The following is a 15,467-nucleotide window of genomic DNA, read 5'->3' on the forward strand; positions in this document are numbered from 1 at the left end:
TGCCTTGCATCTGTTGTTAATTTTTTGGTAGGAATAGAAGTAGTAAAGCCTGTGTATTGCCAGGCACTGTACACAGACATAACATGGGGTAGTGGTTGCACAACACTGGGAGTGAAGAACAAAGCAAGAAAGTGATTTGTCTGAAATTATGCAGCTGGTTTGTGGCTGAGCTAGGGCCAAAGTTGAGTGTCTTAGTTTCTGACCAGTAGTTCATACTTGCTGTTTCTTTCATGTTTTGTCATAAGTTTTTTTTTGGGTTGGTGTTTTGTTGGTTTTTGTTTTTTTTTTTCATGAAGTCTCTGATGATACAGCAGTGGAAGGTGGTAGAAACTAACTCTCTCCTTCCTTTTTCCTTTGTCCAGGTTAAGTTGTATTTTCTGACATTTGAAGATCAAACAGCACCATGGCTCCATGAATTGCAAAACTGCAGAAAGTGTGGCAGCCCTCCCTACCTCCAACTTTCCTTTCTTACTGTGACATTCTTCTCGGATTGGTTTCATCCCTACTGGATGCGCAGTGGCCTGTCTTGGCATCAGGCCAGAGGAAGCCATTTGTGGATCAGGGAGAGCCATGGCCTTGAATTTGTACGTCTTCCACCTCTTCTATAAGTTCAAAGTGTTGGTGCTTGCAGCTTTGTGTTTGATGGTGCTATGGGCCACATTCAGTTACCTTGTGGACTCCAGACAGCATATTTCTAAAGCTAAGAGCATTGTGGAGAATTTCAGAAAGGGAAGTAGCCTGGAGGACAGTCAACAGGAAGAAAAGATTGAATCAATTGCAAAAGTTCCCACTGTGAAGTCATTTCAGGTTCACTGCCCAGCTCTGTCTCCATACCTGCGTAAGTCATGGTGCTTTCTTCTCCTTTCTAAAAAGTTACATCTGCTTTGGTATTGCTGACTTAGTTTTCTTCCTAGACACTTTTTCTGTGACACATACAACACAACCAGTTGCAGTAAGCGCTTCTGAGGGAGGAAGCGACTTGTGGCACAGAGTGCCTGTGCTGGGTCTGGCTGGGATAGCAGTCTGTATGGTGCCATGCTTTGCATTTGTGACTGAAACAGCTTTGGTGATGTATGAGTGATTTGGCTACTGCTGAAGTGTTTGCACTCTGTTGAGACTGTCTCTCTCTTCTCTGGCCCCCAAAATCTGTTAGGCTAGGGATGGGCAAGAGATTGGGAGTGGACACAGCCAGGACAGCTGACCCCAAATGACCAAAGGGATATTCCATACCATATGACCATTTGTCATGCTCAGCAATAAAAGCTCAGGGAAAGAAAGACGGGTGGATGTTCATGGTTACAGTGTTTGTCTTCCCAACAACTGCTATATGTGCTGGAGCCCTGCCTCCCAGGACGTGGCTGGACATCTGCCCGCCAATAGGAAGTAATGAGTTAATTTCTCTTTTTGCCTTGTTTGTGCTTGTAGCTTTTGCTTTTTTTGTTAAACTATCTTTATCTCAACCACAAGTCTTTTCACCTTTCCTCAATTTTTTGCCTTTTCATTATTAGATGTACTTTTGTCTCTGTCTTGACATTTGACTTCACAGCTGCATTGGGGTTAGCACGACTTACGGTGATGGTTCAAATAGGTGACTGTTTCCTTGGTTTGGCCATTTTTAGTAGTCTACTTTTTTTTGTGTCTTAGTATTGCTATCAGCACCAGACTTCTGCTTTGCAGTACCATGTCATTGTCTTCTTCCTCTTCCTTTTTGTGAACCCGATAAGGGGTTTGTTTGGGAAGCTGGATTCTTTCCCTCCTCTCTGATGTAGTCCAAAAAGCTGCTGTCTAGCTGCACACCCCCACCCCTACTCCCAAGACCTATTTGCTTAAGTAAAGGCACTGCGGCTGTAGCTGTCACAGTTGCCTGCATTGTTCTCTTTCATGGGTTCGCCAAGTCCGAGTCTGGAGGGGCTGGAATGATAGCTCAGTGCAAGAGAAGCAATGAAAATTTCATTTGGCTACAGAAAGCCTCGGTACATTTTATCTTACAAATTTATAGCCTTAAGCCTGTGATGCTTTTGTTCATGCTTTAAGTAGAGATGACTTTTCACAACCAGGCATATCTTTCCACTTCCCTCTCTTCTGCTTTGCACTGGCAGCCATTTCTGGACAATCTTCCTGCAGTAGGGTGGAACTTCTCTTGATTATTTTTTTCACTACTCTATGTTTAAGCAACTAAATGCTCAATATCCTCTTGTTTCACTGCCGGCATAATGGCCTTGTAGCGCTACTCTTCTCTTGGAAAGGTGGGGAAACCAATTGGGGCTTGAACCTGGGTTTCTTATGCTGGTTACAGAGTGCCTCATTTGGTGACTGGACTAGCTACAACCCGAAACATGTCAGGAAAGTTTCTTATGCTTCTCCTGCAGGAGGTGCCAGCAAACTCACCTTCAAAGCATCTCTCACACTAGAAGAAGTGCAAAAGGAGAACCCTCAGGTAGCCAAGGGCCGGTATCACCCTACAGAGTGCTCAGCATTGCAGCATGTGGCCATCCTCATCCCACACCGCAATCGCGAGAAGCATCTGCTGTACCTCCTGGAGCACCTCCACCCCTTCCTACAGAGGCAGCAGCTGGACTATGGCATCTACGTTATTCACCAGGTGAGGCAATTGTGCAGAGATGTGTTTGGGTGGAGATGACAACAGTGCTCTGCAGTCTGAGGATGGGCATCCTGCTGCCTCTGCTGTCTAACATCAGTCCTCCAAGCCTGCTTCAAACACTTCTACTTGTTGAGGGATGCAGTGGTGCATGCAGCCATTGCTGGTAGCACTGCAAGATCTCAGCTACTGTTGGCAAAGCTGGGAAGTATTAACAAAGTGTCTTTAACTGGTGCCTATTTCTCAGTCTTAAGTAACTTACTATTTCTGAGTTAGCATTCAAGGTAAGCTGCTTCTGCGTTACTAATGCAACTCACTTCTCTTGCAGGATACACATATGTAACTAGGCTGATGTGTTTTCTGCCTTTAAATTCGGAGCTGTTTGGATCGATGGCCTCAGTTTGTATCTAGCTCTCCTCTCCCATCTGCTTGCTGGCTGTCATGCTTAGTAAGCATGTGTGTATCCTGTGGTTGTACTTACTTCTGCTGTCTCAAACTAAACATGCCAGCCACTGCTTGTAGGTGCTTTACTTGCCCAGCAAGGGCTGTGGGAAGTAGTCATGGCAGAGCATTTGGTTCCTGAAAGATTTATTAATTTCTTTATCTGCATTCTTTCTAGCTCTGCTGAGTCAGGGGCTACAATTTGAGCATACAGACTTGGGCCACGTTGTCTTTCATCAAACGTTCTTATGTTCTGGCCACATAAGCTAAAAGCAGCATAGATTTCTCTTTTTTAATATGTTGTCTTGGTCTTTTATTGTGTTTGCTTTCTTTTATTGTCATTTACTTATGTGTTCTGCTTTGACTGTAAATGGATTTTTCAGATAGCAGGAGAAAAAGGTGATAAATTAATATCGTTTCTCTTCTCTTCTGTTTAAAGAGGCTAGAGTCAATTAACCAGTATGAAGCAGTGCTTTCTAGGTGAAAGCTTACACTTTTGCTCAATGGCATAGCAGAACAACAACAAAAGTCATGGCAGAATACATACTTTCAGTTGGTATAGACTGTTCTTTCATTGTTTAGAGTCATCATGTGGACTGTAGAGTGGAAAAACTGAGGGTTTTTTTTCTGCATTAGTATGTACTGTAATCGTACATAAAAGAGCTCACTCCAGCTAGCGAGCAGTGGTTAGCAATAAATCATTGGGAGAATGGGCATGCGTTCTTTTATTTATTGAAATATGTGAGGTTGAGAATAGCTGTTGTCATGTTAGCAAAATGTAATACGGAAGTATGAAAGCTCTGTCTGATGTGAGCAGCAATGTCAAGTCTGGACTTGCTCTATCAGAGTTTTTACTTGGGGGACTGTAAACTTTTTGTTAGCCTTTCCATGTAGATAGGCATACCCAAAGACAGGAAAGTGGGTCTAACAAAACTCTTTTATGGCAAATCCATTTTCACTCTCCATTTGTGATGTCATTAGTTAAGTATCTTTTGAGGAAAGAAATAGTTAAAAACAGAATTTAACTATTAAAATACACAGACTTTATTTTGGAGGAAGATTAAGAAATGGGGCTTTTATATTTTTTTCTCTGTGAGCTGTTGAAGGGCACACTCCACATCTCTTCTTTATGGGCGACTTTAACATCTCTTTTTAAATCATTTCTCTACACAAACTCGTGCATACATGAGCACAGTGCTGAAAAAAATGTCAGTTTGTAATCCCTAAAGGGTGAATAATTTCTTTCCCAATATACGTTTGTCATTGTGGTCAGTGTTCTTCTTACACAGAAGCAAAGAAGAACAATTCTCTCCTCAATAAAAGATGAGAGTAAACTTCGCTATTTGTTCAGACGTGGTCTAACATTGAAAACTGCCCTTCCTGGAAAGCAATTTTAGCTGTCATCGGGCTACCTTTGTGTGGGAAGTGGGCTGTGGTGCCTGACTGTACTGATGGGGGAGACAGAACTGTAGATGCTGCTGCTGAATTAGGCTGGGTTTGATACCCAATACAAGTTCTCTGTATGTTCTTTACCAGTCATCTGAGTTGTTCTGTTCATGCAATAACCTATGTTTTCACCATCAGGAGAAGATTCTCTGATGGGTATTTTCATATACAGGACACTTTAAAAAACAAAGCAAAACACTCAGAAATTTGACATCATAGATTTTTGGGTGAATTGTATCTTATTTTCTCTTGGAAAATTCATTCCCTGACTGAGAACAGAAGCATTAATTATCCCTCTCTTAATTTCTCAAAACAGGCACTGGGCTGTGTTTCCCTAACTGCAGGTATGGAGCCATAAGTCCCATAAATCTTCTTTGTGCAGGTGCGGATGGCTGTTGCCATTTCAACTAATTGCTGCTTCAGAGCAGAGCATTACTTTTTAGAATGATAAAACTTGCTTTGTATACAACTGCTTTTCCCTACAGCTATCCTTCTCTGTCTGGGGAAGCCAGCTTCTTTGTCATCTTCCATGGAGCCTTCTTCAGTCCAGGCAGCTTCTAGCAAATGACCCCTTTCTCTTGAAAATTTTTTTTTATTCTTTACCTCAGGTACATCAGGTTCCTAGCTCTGGAAGATCACTGTCCTGTCAGTTTCTGGGAGCACAGGGCTTGGCTCTCTGACTCCCAGGTGGAAGCTTGAGGCAACTCACCTTGTCCTCAGGAGCAGAAAGCCTTCTACAAGCTGGCATGTGTGTACAGCCCAGTAAAAAATAAATGGCAAGATAAGCACACCTGTTGTTCCAGAGTGAACAGTGTGGTGGTGAGCTCACAAAACTGCCAGGTGTGTGTATACCGTTGCTTTGAAAAGCAAAGATGCACTAACTTACAGCAAAGGCAAACAACGAAGACTAGTAAAAGTCAAGTCAAGCTCTGTGCTGTGGGGAGTCCCTGTGCAGCATTATAATTAGGTTATAGACAGCAGTTAAAAATGAAGGAACCTGCTTTTTATTTCCCACTCTGCCACCTACTGTGTGACCTAAGGAAATACAGTGAAGTCTTTAAGCATCACTATCCTCTAAACTGAGTGGACAAGCATAAATCATCTGTGGCAGATGCTCTGACATCTAGAAACCAATTAGTATGGTAGTAATGGTTTGGGCTATTTTTTTTTTGTTGTTGTTGTTGATTTGATTTGGGTTGTTTGTTCATTATTTTTTTTTTTTTTCAACTTCCATAAGCCTTACTGACACAGTTGTATGAAGTGCCAGTTTCTAAACTGTTTACTGATACCTCTTTTGTTATGTAGCCTGGTGGGAACTCCAGGACAGGCGCAGCAATAGCACTAAAATTGCATCATGCAGCACACGTACTTCTGGTGCCCAGTAACCATAGGCTCTCCTGGCCCTGGTTGTGTTTGTTCATGACAAGGAGAGACTGAAGAAACCTTTTGCATCATTGGCAACTCTCATGCTGTATCTAATGTTACAGGGTAGCTCTTTGTGTAGTTACTGCTGTAAAGGCTGTGACGCACGAATGCAGTTGCGAACTATGCAATTAGAACAAATGCCCAAGAGCAGTTCTGGTTCAAAGGTTTGACACCTTCTTCAGAGTTTTGTTTTTTTTTTTCCCATTCTCTTCCACAGGCTGGCAGCACCAAATTTAATCGAGCTAAACTGCTGAATGTAGGATACCTAGAAGCCCTAAAAGAAATGAACTGGGACTGTTTCATTTTCCATGATGTGGATCTGGTGCCAGAAAATGACTTTAACGTTTACATGTGTGACAAACAACCAAAGCACCTTGTAGTTGGCAGGAACAATACTGGATACAGGTAGGAAACCAGGAATATGGAAAGAATACCAACTGGGAAATGTCACGTTACTGATAATGTTCCTCTTCTGAGGGAGCTGTACACTGGTATCTACCCTTCCTTCTGACACCAGATTTCTGGTGGTAACACTCCACCTCTCTGGAGCGCCTTCTGACAAAAGGTAACGGTACAGACATCTCTGAAGTCATCTTCGTGGTCACTTGTACAAATGATCATTGTCATCATTCTGGTTTCTGGGGTGAGGTAGAGGGTGGTTTGAGAGGAAAGCAATGTGGCAGAGGTTGTGCAAAGACCTTCTGTCAAAGCTAGAAATACATTTCCGTCTCCTGGTCCTGTGATTTGACAGTGTGATATTGCGCTAATAAAACTTCCCGCAGCTTTTGCTGTTGAAGAGGTAACTTCTGCTATTGAGAGCTCAAGTGTGAGAATTTGCCAAGGGATAGGGTTGTCCTTTGGGTATTTGGCAGTGTTTAATACAGGCTTGTTCTGATTTTTAAAGGGGTCCACTAAGTGATAGTTTGATATAAATAATCCAAAGTGAAAAGTCAGGTTCAAGCCACCTCAGAGAACAAAAGGCTCCTGAGCTTGGTGAATTTAATGGCTAGAGTGGTTTCATTGAATGTGGTTTCTTTCAAGAGTCACCTCTTATGTCATCTCACTCTAAATATTAATTAGAAGTGGGCTTTTTTTTTTGATCTCAGAGTACTTTGAAGTAAAGCTCTGCTTCGCTTTTGGGTTTCCTTCTTTAAATATATGAGAAAGAGGTGGGATGTGCAAATCCTTATGCAGAATAATACTCACTTTCCCGTTATTCAGTGAAAATGGGAACAAGCGCAAATGAACTAGGCTTGTGACAAGTTTTTGAAGCACTGTGCCTTGCACAGAGAATGCTGAGGGATACAGGTTAGTTGTGCACCAAAGCAACTGAAACACTGGTTTGCAGGTTAATTGACAGGCAAATAGAATCCAGGCTAACAACATGGCACAAAGCTTGAGGTGCTTTACTTAACCTCCTGTGCCTTAGTTACTGAAAGCGTTTAGCTTAGCTAAGCGTGCAGATGGATTTTTTTGCTTTTACTAAGGGGTCTTCTTACTATTTATTTCATCAGGTTTCTCCTGTTTGTGAAAGGAGCTGTTAGTTATGGTGGGCTTTAAGCTTTGGCTTTAAATAGTTTTACACTGACAAAATGTTTTTGTTGTGAATCCCTGAATCCCCTACCCTAGGGTGTTGTGAATACCCTGCACCAGTATTCACTAGGATAGTGGTGGTTGGATTCAGATTCATACTTTTCTGTGTCACTGCCTCCATTTACACATCTGTGAAGCGGGGATAATAATGTTCTACTTCCAATGGAATTCCTGGGTATATTTGAAGGAATTCAGATCCTGAGCTCAAGAATGATACCTAAACTGAGCGAGACCACAGGTTGAAATCCCAGTTGTGTGCCCTCAGTGTTTTGCTTAGGCTGCGGTGAGCATGCTGAGACATGTTCAGATGGGGTTGAGAAAACTGAAGTCATACATGGTCTGCATTAACACAAAATGTCCTGGGCAGGAATGTGGGTTTTGTGGGATATTTGGTTTTCTTCCAGGGAGATATCCTCTATGGTGATGAAGTGCATGCTAATCTTAGCAGCCATGCTCTTCTGGAGAGAAAATACCTTATGTTAGTTATAAACTACAACTTGAGTTTAGATTCTTTAGGAAAAGGTTTATATATTCAAACTTTGAAGGTAAGGGTGGAAAAAACTTTCCTAGCGTAGCTAAGCTATTTCACTGAGACCAGCACAACATCCTTTCCTAATGATCATTTCTATTGCATGGTTTCTCCAGTCCAGTTTTAAAAATCCCAAAGGAGCTGATAATCTCTTGTCCTCAGGGGAGAGGTGCAATTTTTACAGATGATGTCACCTGTGAGCAAGATATGCCTAGGCCCTGCCAGTTCTGCTCTGCCTGAGGAGGGTTGAATGAGCAGCACTGTCCTGGTTACAGCTCTGGCTCCTTCAGTGTCTGCCTCTCCAGTGGTGTAGGGGAATTACGGGGAGCATAAGCAAGCACTGGGGTGCATATATATATGTGTGGGTGGGCAGTCAGTTCCCAAACCCTACCAGGCTGCTGTAATGGGGAGATGTGGGACTGTTGGTGACTGGCAGTGCAGCCTGAAAGCATGGCTTGGGAAGGCTCTTCCCTGCTGTTGCTGTTTATGGGACCTCCTTGCTGTGCATTCTACTTGTTCACTGCATTTCTCTAGAGCACAGCAGAAGTCTCAAGGTGGTGATGCATAATTAAAATTTGATGGGGCCTCTGCTACCTTGTGGTTGGTCTTCTCTAGGAGAGAAGATAAAGGGGAGAGAGCAAGGAAGAGTGAAAATTCTAAAGGTAGAAAAAAACACAGGTAGAGCACGAGAGACTGCATCTGTCTTGAACCATCCTTTTTTTTAGTTATATAGATAACATCATCTTTTTGGGAAGTATATCACAATCCCAGCAAATACCAGTTGAAGGTGTTTTTCAGACAACTGGAAGAAGCTTCATGTATACAGGCCCTTGCCCTTGTGGAAGACTTTAGTTATGTTGGTATCTGCTGTAAGGGCAACAAACCAGGACACAATCCAGGAGATTTCTGAAGTGAATTGGTAACTGTGATAACACGGGTGATCACAGCTGAGGAAGGGTGGTATTCTGCTGAACTTTATACTTGCAAACAAGGAAGAACTCATCAGGGATGTGAAGGTCAGAAACAAGGAGGGAATGAGGCAAATAGCAAGATCACAACCCTGGACTACTTGTTCAGGAATCTGCTTGGAAGAATCACGTGGGAGATGGCCCTGGAGACAGGACGGGTTCAGGAGAGCTGATAGATCTTCAGGGATTGCCTCCTTCATGCTCAAGGATGGTTCATTTCTATGTGCAGGAAGTCAAGCAAAGGTGGATGGAGGCCTGCATGGATGAACAAGGAAGGTGGAAGCAGAGTCAGGTGACTTGTGAGGACACAAAAGATGCTGTCTAAGCATGCAGGGATGGCGCTAGAAAAACCAAAGCCTCTCTGGAGTTGAATCTCACAAGCAACATGAAGGGCAATGTGAAGGGCTTCTACAGGTACATCAGCTACTGGGAAGAGCAGGGAAAATGTGTACCCGCTGCGTGGCAGGGGACTTGGTGACAAAAGACAAGAAAAAGGCCAGGATACTCAATGCCTTCTCTACCTTGGTCCTTACTGGCAAGATTTGCCTTCAGGATTCCCAGGCTTCTGATACCAGTGGAAAAGTCTGTACGAAGACTTACTCTGATGGAGGAGGATCAAGTTAAGGAATACTCAAACAAACTGGGCATGCGCTGTAAAACCATGTGACCTGATGGGATGTATCCATGAGTGCTAAGGGAACTGGTTGCTGTCATTGCGAGGCCATTCTGTTATCTTTGAAAGGCCGTGATGATTACGGGGGGTGGTTCCTGAGGACTGGAAGAAAACAAATGTCAGTTCTATCTTCAGGACAAGCAAGAAGGAAGATTTGAGGAACTACAGGCTAGTCAACGTCACCCTTTAATCCCTGGGAAGGTGATGAAGCAAATCTCTTCACAAATCATGCCTGACCAACCTGATGGCCTTCTCTGATTTGACTAGCTTGGTGGATGAGGGAGGGGTTAGTGAATAATGTTTATGTTGACTTAAGAAGACTTTCAACACTGTCTCCCATAACATCCCCATTGACAAAGTGATGAAGTATGGATTAGTAAATGGATAGTGAGATGGACTGAAAACTGGCAGAACTGCTGGGCTCAAGGACATCGCTGAAGTCCCATGCACCTTTGCTTGTCTGGCATGTAAATTGACATAATGGATACTGTCTAGCCCTGGCAATTTGTTCATCTGTTTAGATTCACATACATCTAGAAATCAAAATGCAATCAGCAGCCATGTGCACATCACCTCTGAAGTTGGCAGTGGCAGTGCAGTAGGGGCTGTGTTGTAATGCTTACCGTAAGGCCCAAGAAAGAGGACAGTATCATAAAATGCAATTAGCAAAATGGTAGAGGAAAATAAATAAACATGGTATGTAAATAGTTTTTTAAAGTAGATGCAGTTTCCAGGAGAAGGAAGGTAGAAGTTAAAAATTAATCTCCTTCAGAGCTGAAAACCATTACATTAGGTTACTAAGTAACGTGAACTGTACCTTACCTTGGAATTGGTCCTGCAATATCCTGTAGCACATGCCCCTTTGCTGTGATATGACTTAATTTCAAGTTTTTCAGATTCAGCTGTAAGATAGTCAATGGCCTGCTGTCATTACTACAAAGCTTCCGCTATATTAGTGTAGCTTTGTTCCTTTTCTGCTCATCGGAGTCCTTGAGGTGAAGTGCTTTTTGGCTGGCAAGGGGAGTCGTGTAAAGAGAAACTACAGGGCGGCTACGTTCTCTCAGTTGGAGAGTTGTGGTCTAAAGCAAATCACCAACTTTTTGTGAAAAGAGTAAGAGAACAAGACCTTCTTCATGGCTTTGTGCACCCTTAACTCTGTAAAAGACAGGTCTAGATCAAGAGTTTCAGTGGTATTTTTATTGTTGGTAGAACTTGACTTTGAATTCTTCATTCTCACCTCTCATGTACTTCTAGGTTACGGTACAAAGGATATTTTGGAGGTGTAACTGCTCTAACAAGAGATCAGTTCTCCAAAGTGAATGGATTCTCTAACAACTACTGGGGTTGGGGTGGAGAAGATGATGACCTTCGAATCAGGTAATAAATAAATAAAAGGCTAGAGGGAAATGGGTGTGAGAGGGGGACACATGGATTTTAAAAACAAAAAAACCCAAAAAACGGTGTGACTTCACAGCTAGCCTCCAAAGGTGGAACGCTACAGAAGCCTTTAATTCAAAAGGGTATCGCAGTGGGGATTTGGAGTGTGAGATGCAGTTCTGTGAACACCTTTCTCTTTAAAAAGGTTAGGCATGCCTGAGCCTTGGTCTTCCTCCTGACAGCACTGTTGGTTTGATGTAGGGTTTGTTATAGGGTTTTGGGGTTCTTTGGGGGTTGGGTTGGTTTTGTTTGTTTTTTGTCTCGGCCACACAGTATTTGTATTCTTGCTTGGAAATTGGTTATAACCGAAATCATAAGATTGAAAACTGGAGTGCGATTTGCCAAAAAGACACAAAGTTCCAATACTTTGCAAGAGCGTGCTAGTGTTTTGGTTTTGGTGGGATCGGGCTTTTTGCATTGACTACCATGATTTACTCCAAGCAGGGCTTAGTTTGTATGTGGTTGGTGTTGATTGTAGTTAAGATAGTGAATAACTTGAATTTTAGAAAGACTGTATGTATATGCAATACGCCCTTTGCTCTTGTTAAAACTAATTTTTGCAGATATGCCTGTCAAAGTAAGAGAAACTTGTTAGTTTGAGAGGTTTAGCGGGACAAAGAAGTCAACACAATTTTTATGTTGATCTTTTGCCCTTTGCCTAGGAGGAAACCTCTAATTCTGCATTGCTGTTAGTGAAGGAAGAAAAAAACCCCAACAACAAAAAAAACCCCACAAGCTCTGCTGGCCAAGCCTGTCAATCTGTAACTTGGGTGTACTCTGTCATTCTCAAGTGTTTATCCTTTTCAATTGCTTAAATATGCAATAAACATAAACCTCATATACGTGGTGATATTAAATAACTACACTAGTAAAATCAGTGTGTTAAATTTAGGAACTTCCGAATTAAAGTTTTTCTCTGTGTCAGTTCAGCAGATCAGTCAGCTGTATCTCAAGAAATCTAAAAGGTCTACCGGTGACATGGATTTCTGTCCCTTCTTAATCGCAACTTTTTTTTTCCCCCCCTCTCTACCCCTAGCTAGACACACCCACGTCTTCTCTCTGACTTCTTGGAAGCTGGTTTTTATAGGGGATGGCTTGGTACCATCTTATTACCCAGCTTGCTGAGAAGTGTCACAGTTAATGAGCAAAGAAAGGTGATAGTGGTGTTCTTTCAAATGTGCTGGTGGGCAGCAGATCTGCAGGATTTACTGAGGGTCTCCCCAATGTTTGCAAGTGGCTGGAATCAAAAGTGATGCTTGCTTGTGCATGGCAGCTCATAACTTTGCAGCTGTTGCGATCTTGGTGTGGAAACCAAATCATATGACCCAGGCTGCACACTGCAACTGGACTTGGCTCATGCCTTTCCTCTTGGACTGGGCTGGTTACAGAGTTTGCAGTGGGTAGGTAATGGAAACCTTGCTGTCTCAATGGGTTGTTGTACAGAGATCCCTGCAGCCTTCCTCTGCAAAGACAACAGATGGCAGCATCTCCTTCAGTATCTTCAAGAACTTGGGGCTGGAGTGCTCTAGGTCCTACTGGTTTTTCTCTGAGCTAAATGTGATGGCTTCTCTTGGGCCCCCTCCTAAGGGCATCACAAAGAGATTTGCAGATCACTTGTTTGATAATTTTCAGCTACAGTCATTGGAAAGCTGTAGGGGCTCAGTTTCTTCAAATCTTGGTTTCTTTCAGCTGCTGATGTGACTAGCAAAGACCTGAGCTATTCCTTAATTCCACTGTAATGAAGTTAACCCTTTCTGCTGACAGAGCAAAATTGTGGTGCTCCACAGATGTGCTTAAGGCTAAAAGCTCCAACCAAGTGTCTCATGTCAGATGCTTAACTCCATGCTTGGGGCTCAGTGTTTCTGGCACTGTTCTCAGAAATATTTTTTTTTTCATGTCAAATAAAAATTTGCTGCTGTCTGCCAACTATTAAAAAAGAAAACAAGCTTTTTTTTTTTTTTAAGTGGAGAACTATCAAGTATAGGGGCTTTATTGTAGGACTTGAGATGAACTTCTTGCAAAATGTGTCGAATCTTTCTACAGACCTCCCAGGTTTAACAGGGGGCAGTACAAACTAGACCAGACAATACTAATTTAAATGTACTCTGTTGTGTAATGTGTGCTTAAAGCTCTATATGATCTCTACTGTAGTAACTACCTGCCTTTGTTCAAAAGGAGGTATCTGTCACTCTACTGGACCTGTTCTCCAGAAATACAACTCTGAGCCCCATTTCTCTGGAAAATGGGTTGTGGAAGAGATGAAGATGAGTTTCTCTGTGCTTGTTTCAATGGCATCTACAAGAGATGAAATTTCCAAATGTTGGGGTTTTTTTTCCTTAAGAGCCTGTTTATAGGTGGCATCTTGCTCATGGCACTATTGTTTCTTCCAGGGTTGAGATGCAGAAGATGAGAGTGGTGAGGCCATCTGCTGATATAGCCAGGTACACGATGATCTTCCACAAACGAGACCATGGTAATGAGGAGAATAGGGAGAGGTGAGTCAAGAACAGTATTCTACCTTGCATCGTCTTGGTATGTGGCTATGAGCCAGGCACCTGAGGGCTAAGTTCGTTGCTCTAGGCCAAATAGGCATTTTGTGGTACCCAGAAGCTCTGGGGGACACCCCTGTGACACCACTGTTCACAGCTGGCAGCTGCTGTTCTGTACATGACATCTGCCTAGAATCAACTGAGTGATGTTCCTTGGAAAGTTAGAAAGTTGTAGTTACATAGCTATAATTTGAGCATATGATTTCAGAGATTAAACCAAAGGACTTTTTTCCCCTATGTCTGACTGTCTATGATGAGGACAGGAAAAGTATGACTTTACATTCCCAGTAGATACAGAACGGCTGTAGCTCTGCCTGTACATTTACTAGTAGTGGGAGAGAGCTCAAAACTCCTTTCCTATGCATGTCAATGAAGATTTTCTCCTCTTTGTCCTCAGGATGAAGCTTCTACATCAGGTATCTAAAACGTGGAAAACAGATGGGCTGAACTCTTGTTCATATAAACTGCTTTCAGTGGAACATAACCCTTTATACATCAACATCACAGTAGATTTCAGCGTGCAGCCGAAGATCTCATAAGGGTGAGCACCCACGGGTTACAGGAAATGGCAACAGGTTGTGGTTGCTGTTACAGCAGATGACTCCCAGCACTCTGCTTGAAAGAGTACTTCAGTAGCACAGAAGAAAGTTTTTCTTCACAGCATCTAATTGGTTGTTTGAGAATTTCCTTTTGTGAGGACTGGAGATAGAGACTGACCTGAGGGACAGGTCCTCATGTTCTTCTATGCACTTTCTGCTGAGACATTTGCAAAAGTGTCCTTGTTTGGGCTGATCCAGTGGAAGGACTTAAACTAAGTCTCCTGAAAAAAGTTTTGTTCTTGCAACTACTCCTAAACTCCTTATTTGTTGTAGGGGAAAGGCAGCCTAGCACTGCTCACACGCCCATGACTTCAAAAGTTTTTTCTCATTAAAAGCACAAGAATTTCCCACCAACTTGCTGAGAAGAGCTTTTTTTTTTCTACCCTGATGAAAAACTGCTTATGTGTGAGGGAAGGGCAATAATGGTAATAGGTGAGAAGATGTTAAAAATCTGTCAATAAATACACTCAATTGAATTCAAAGTCTTCTCTTGTCATTCATGAGCTCAGCTCACGCTGCCGTGGGACTGCTGAAGCATCCTGTGGCAAAATCAAAGTCTCAGTTCTGCAGGTTGTGTGTTATTCTGGAGATAGCTGGAAGGAAATGCAGTGGCCAACTATGTCAGATGGAGTGAAATTGGTATCCACAGTTTCTAATGCTTTGGGCCACACTGTTAGCAGGGTGCCTACCCAGTCCCATTTGTGATTCTTGTTTTAGAAGATTGGTGAGAGTCTGTGGTTAACTAACTGTTCCAGTATGCTGCAGGATTTCTGCTAAAATCTTGATTAGAGCACTTTCCTTGCCTTACTGCATGATACCTAACTGTCCTTGCACCTGCTTGTTGGATATGCATCCCATTCAAGGTAGATGGGAAGCCAGGGTTGGGAGAGTTTCTTTCAGGAAAATACTACTACTAAATGTTGAAGAATGGTTCTCTAGCTGGTTGACACATTATTCCAACTGTTGAGAAGGCTGAAGCTTTAAATACATTTTTAGGTGTTGGTGGGATAGATGCAGCTTTTCAGTGAACAGGGAATTTTAGTATCTATAAGGAACAAACAAAATTACCCTGTGTCATGCTTGCAAAATAATTGCACCTGGCAGGCAGTGCTACTGGCTGATTTTATAGAGAAAGAAAGATTACAGAAAGGGGAAGGTCTTGGGCAGACTGTGTCAGTCTCACAGTCAGGTATGTACAAGTGCATTCC

The 15,467-nt window shown here is 42.6% G+C and overlaps 1 protein-coding gene across 1 annotated transcript; it reads left to right on the forward strand.

Moving 5' to 3' along the window:
* Positions 1-570: 570 nt before the first annotated feature.
* Positions 571-14,517, forward strand: B4GALT4 (UDP-Gal:betaGlcNAc beta 1,4- galactosyltransferase, polypeptide 4). Its single transcript, XM_009879905.1, has 6 exons — positions 571-838; positions 2,370-2,602; positions 6,129-6,316; positions 10,929-11,051; positions 13,502-13,606; positions 14,058-14,517. The coding sequence occupies exons 1-6, from the start codon at positions 571-573 to the stop codon at positions 14,197-14,199; spliced, it is 1,059 nt and encodes a 352-aa protein (XP_009878207.1). The 3' UTR covers positions 14,200-14,517.
* The last annotated feature ends 950 nt before the right edge of the window (positions 14,518-15,467 follow it).

The sequence above is a fragment of the Charadrius vociferus genome, unplaced genomic scaffold, assembly GCF_000708025.1.
Source record: "Charadrius vociferus isolate BGI_N301 unplaced genomic scaffold, ASM70802v2 scaffold162, whole genome shotgun sequence".
NCBI classification, from domain to species: Eukaryota; Metazoa; Chordata; class Aves; order Charadriiformes; family Charadriidae; genus Charadrius; species Charadrius vociferus.

What these genes read in the sequence shown, in the direction of transcription:
- B4GALT4 (XM_009879905.1), top strand. Translation starts at nt 571, where the DNA reads ATGGCCTTGAATTTGTACGTCTTCCACCTCTTCTATAAGTTCAAAGTG. An exon ending in GCATCTACGTTATTCACCAG is followed by an intron (nt 2,603 to 6,128) that starts GTGAGGCAATTG and finishes TCTCTTCCACAG; the next exon opens with GCTGGCAGCACCAAATTTAA. An exon ending in AATGAGGAGAATAGGGAGAG is followed by an intron (nt 13,607 to 14,057) that starts GTGAGTCAAGAA and finishes CTTTGTCCTCAG; the next exon opens with GATGAAGCTTCTACATCAGG.